General features: G+C 56.8%; 1 protein-coding gene across 1 annotated transcript in view; it reads right to left on the minus strand.

Annotated features, from left to right (window-relative positions):
• The window catches only part of ccdc102a (coiled-coil domain containing 102A), a 20,470-nt gene that overhangs the window by 4,469 nt on the left and 12,635 nt on the right, over positions 1–3,366 (minus strand). The window contains exons 3-8 of the mRNA XM_024282734.2: positions 2,169–2,578; positions 1,815–2,102; positions 1,178–1,374; positions 870–978; positions 678–794; positions 396–605 (exon numbers count right to left, since the gene is read on the minus strand). Of these exons, the coding sequence (XP_024138502.1) occupies positions 396–605; positions 678–794; positions 870–978; positions 1,178–1,374; positions 1,815–2,102; positions 2,169–2,531 (1,284 nt within the window). The 5' untranslated portion in view covers positions 2,532–2,578. The remainder of the gene's footprint in view (positions 1–395; positions 606–677; positions 795–869; positions 979–1,177; positions 1,375–1,814; positions 2,103–2,168; positions 2,579–3,366) is intronic.

Here is a 3,366-nt window from a genome sequence, read left to right on the forward strand (position 1 = left end):
TTTCATATGAAGACGGGGGCCGCAAATCATCATCCTGCGGGCCGCAGATGGCCCGCGGGCCGCGAGTTTGAGACCCCTGATCTAAAGGAAACATTTTCATTCATCTTCTTGTCCGGTTTTTCCCTGTCGGGGTGCCGGAGCCTATCCCGGCTACTGAAGGGCGAAGGCGGGGTTCACCCGGACAGGTCTCCAGTCTGTCGCCGGGCCAGGAAAAAATGTTGTTTTTTTGTTTGCTTTTAAATGATCACAACCACAAACTTAAAGCCGAGCTCTGGATCTGGAGGAAACCTGTTTTTACAAAGAGAAGTTCTGGTTCTGATCCGACTTTGAGTTCTCAGTCTTCACAGGTGTTGAGTCACAGTTTGGGAGGCGGGACCAGAAGGCGGCGGGCTGACCTTGTTCTTCTCAAACAGCTCGCTCTGGATGGCCTTCAGGTCGCAGTCGAGGGCGGAGGCGGCCTGCCGCCGCTTCCTGCTCAGCTGCTCCTCCAGGTCCTCCACCTGCGCCCTCAGCTTCTTGTTGTCCCGCTCCAGCGCCAGCTTCTCCGTCTCCAGACGCTCGCGCCGGCCCCACTCTGCTGCGTTCTCCACCTGCAGCCGCTCCATCTGACGCAGAACGGAGCACCGCCGTCAACACAGATCCACCCGCCAAACGCAGACAAACCCGACCACGCCCACCTCCGCTCGCAGCTCCGCCAGCTTCTTATCCATGCTGCTCCGGGCCCCCAGCTCGTCCTCCAGGTCCTCCGAGATCCGGCCCAGTTCATCCTGATGGATCTCCTTCAGCAGGTTCAGCTGCAGCACACAGGCGTTTGAGACCACAGAACCTCGCAGAACCTGAACCAGACGCGGAGCTCCTCCTCCTCTCACCTGTTTCAGCGCCTCCTGCTTGCTCTTGCCGAGTTCCTCGTACTTGAGCTTCCACAGACTAAGCTCCGCCTCCAATTTTTCGATGTTCTTGGTCAGAGCCAGTTTGTCTCTGGAAAGACGCACAAACAGCTTCAGGGTCAGCTCAGAGATCTCCAAAAGATCTGAAGTCTGGAGATCTCTGAGCTGCTGGAATGCTCAGAGAAACCGCGAGTCTGGTTCTGGTTAAAATCAGGTGAGAATGTGGGGGGGGCTGCAGGTGGAGTTGGCTCAGGTGTTTGGAGGGTGTGTGCTACAGGTCTGCATCTCACTCTCGTTCTTTCAGCAGAACCTTCTGGGACTCGTCCAGACGAAGCTGCAGCGCCGTCAGTTTTCCCGGGTCCTCCTCGGCCACGCCCACCTCCTCCCACAGCTGCCGGCTGCGTTCCTGTCGGCTGGGACCGCTGGGTGGGCGCGCCCCAGCGGGGTTTGGTCCGGACCGCAGAACGGACTCCAGCAGCTCCAGGTCCTGGGGGCGGACCAGAAAGATACATGTGATACCGGACCAGAACCAGGAAGAACCTCGGCCAATCCAACACGCACATTCCTCTGTGCTGGGTTCAAGACAAGGTTCTGCTTCATGAGGGTCAGGGGAAGGGGGAGGGGCTTCTCCCCTCGGGTCTGAACCAGAGCCTGGAACCAGAACTTTTCCCTGTTTTCTTTGGACCACCGCGCTTCTCATCACTTCCTGCCTGTGCACGCTTTTATTTTGACAGTCTGATTTTATTGATGAAGTGGTTCACTGATCTACACATAGATCTATGTACACCAGATTGATCTCGTCTTCTATTGTATTCTCTAGATCCAGAACTCACATACTGGTGAGGACTCGAACCCTCGTGACTCATGTACCACAAACAACCAAACACAAGTCCAGCGTGCGTTCTGATTGGCTGGACCGGTTCTGACCTTCTGCTGACTCGTCGTCGGTCCCTCCAGATCCACGTCTCTCACTGGCTCCGCCTCTGGGGATCCCGGCGGTCCTTCACCAACTCTGTCCAGCCTGCCGTCAGCCTGGAGGTTGGAGGAGGTGGGGGAGGAGGCCCGGAGGCGGAGCCTCTCCTGCCGCAGGCTCTCGTTCTCCGTGGACAGCTCCTGGCGCTCCCGCCGCACGCCGCTCAGCTCTTTGGTGAGGGCGTCCAGCCGCTGCCGCAGCTGCCGGATTTCGTCCCGCGCCCGGTTCCGCTCGGCACGGACCTGCAGAACCACAACGGGCCGTGAGCAGAAGGCCGGCGGGTAGCAGCTGCCTCAAAAGCGGCTCACCTTGCTCCACTTCTCCCTCCAGTTGGCGGTGCAGTCCGACCACCACCTCATGGTCTTCTCCATCTGCGCCGCGCGCGCCCGCGCCTCCTCCAGCTCCCGCAGCCTCAGCTCCTCCCGGCTCTCCCAGTCGGCCCCCGCCCCCTCGCTCATGGCCCCCAAGGAGCCCAGCCCGAAGCTCCCCAGCCCCGGAGACAGCAGCAGGGGGGGGCTGGAGCTGGGGGTTTCTCCGGTGGGGCTGGGGGTGTGGGCCAGGCTGTCGGGGGAGCGGACCCCCCGGTCCGGACCCAGACCCAGACTGCACAGGAGGCCGGCGGCGGCCACCTTCCCCCCCTCAGGCAGGTGGGGGCTCGGGGTGTGGTTCATGATTGCCGTGGGGGTGTGGCTTCAGGAGAGCATCGCCTCCTCAGATGCTGAAACCCAACAGAACCACACATTAACACAGAACAACCAGAACCAGACCAACATCAGACAGCTGCTCGGATGCTGTGATGACATCACACAGGGGCGGAGTCACAGTCCGCTTCCTGTTTCTGTTCTGCTGAGTTAGAAAAAGTGAAATACAGAACTTTAGAAGAACCCGACAGAACAGGAGGAACATGTGAACATCTGAACGAAGGATGAGACAGACGATCTGAATGATCTGAGTCCAAATAACAGAAGAAGCAGGAAAAACCTGCAGAGGACAACGTCAGGAATACAACATCGTAGGGCTGGGCGATATATCAATGTAATTGATTAATTTGAATTTTATGCTTTACACGATTTCTTTTTTTGAAAATCCAGATTTTACTTTCCCCGTACTCAGCGTACTATATATAATACTCCGTAGTCCGGCGTAAAGTCATGCGCATGAGAGCTGCAGCTAGCAGAGGAGATTCTCCAGTGAGGCAGAAAGAGAGAGAAGGTCTGCTCCAAAAAAAGAAAAGAAAAGAAAAAGGAAAGGCACATGCAGCGCACAAAGTCTCCCCCGCTAATCGTCTGGTTTACAGCAGCAACAAAAGGAGGGAGGAACAAAAATCGATTTAAATCGAAAATCGAATTTGGAATGAAAAGGAAAAAAATAAAAAAATCGAAACATTTTTTTTGGCCATATTGCCCAGCTCTAGAGCATCTAGAGCAGGGGTCTCAAACTCGCGGCCCGCGGGCCATCTGCGGCCCGCAGGATGATGATTTGCGGCCCGCGTCTTCATATGAAAGA

This window comes from Oryzias melastigma, linkage group LG6 (assembly GCF_002922805.2).
Source record: "Oryzias melastigma strain HK-1 linkage group LG6, ASM292280v2, whole genome shotgun sequence".
Classification (NCBI taxonomy): domain Eukaryota; kingdom Metazoa; phylum Chordata; class Actinopteri; order Beloniformes; family Adrianichthyidae; genus Oryzias; species Oryzias melastigma.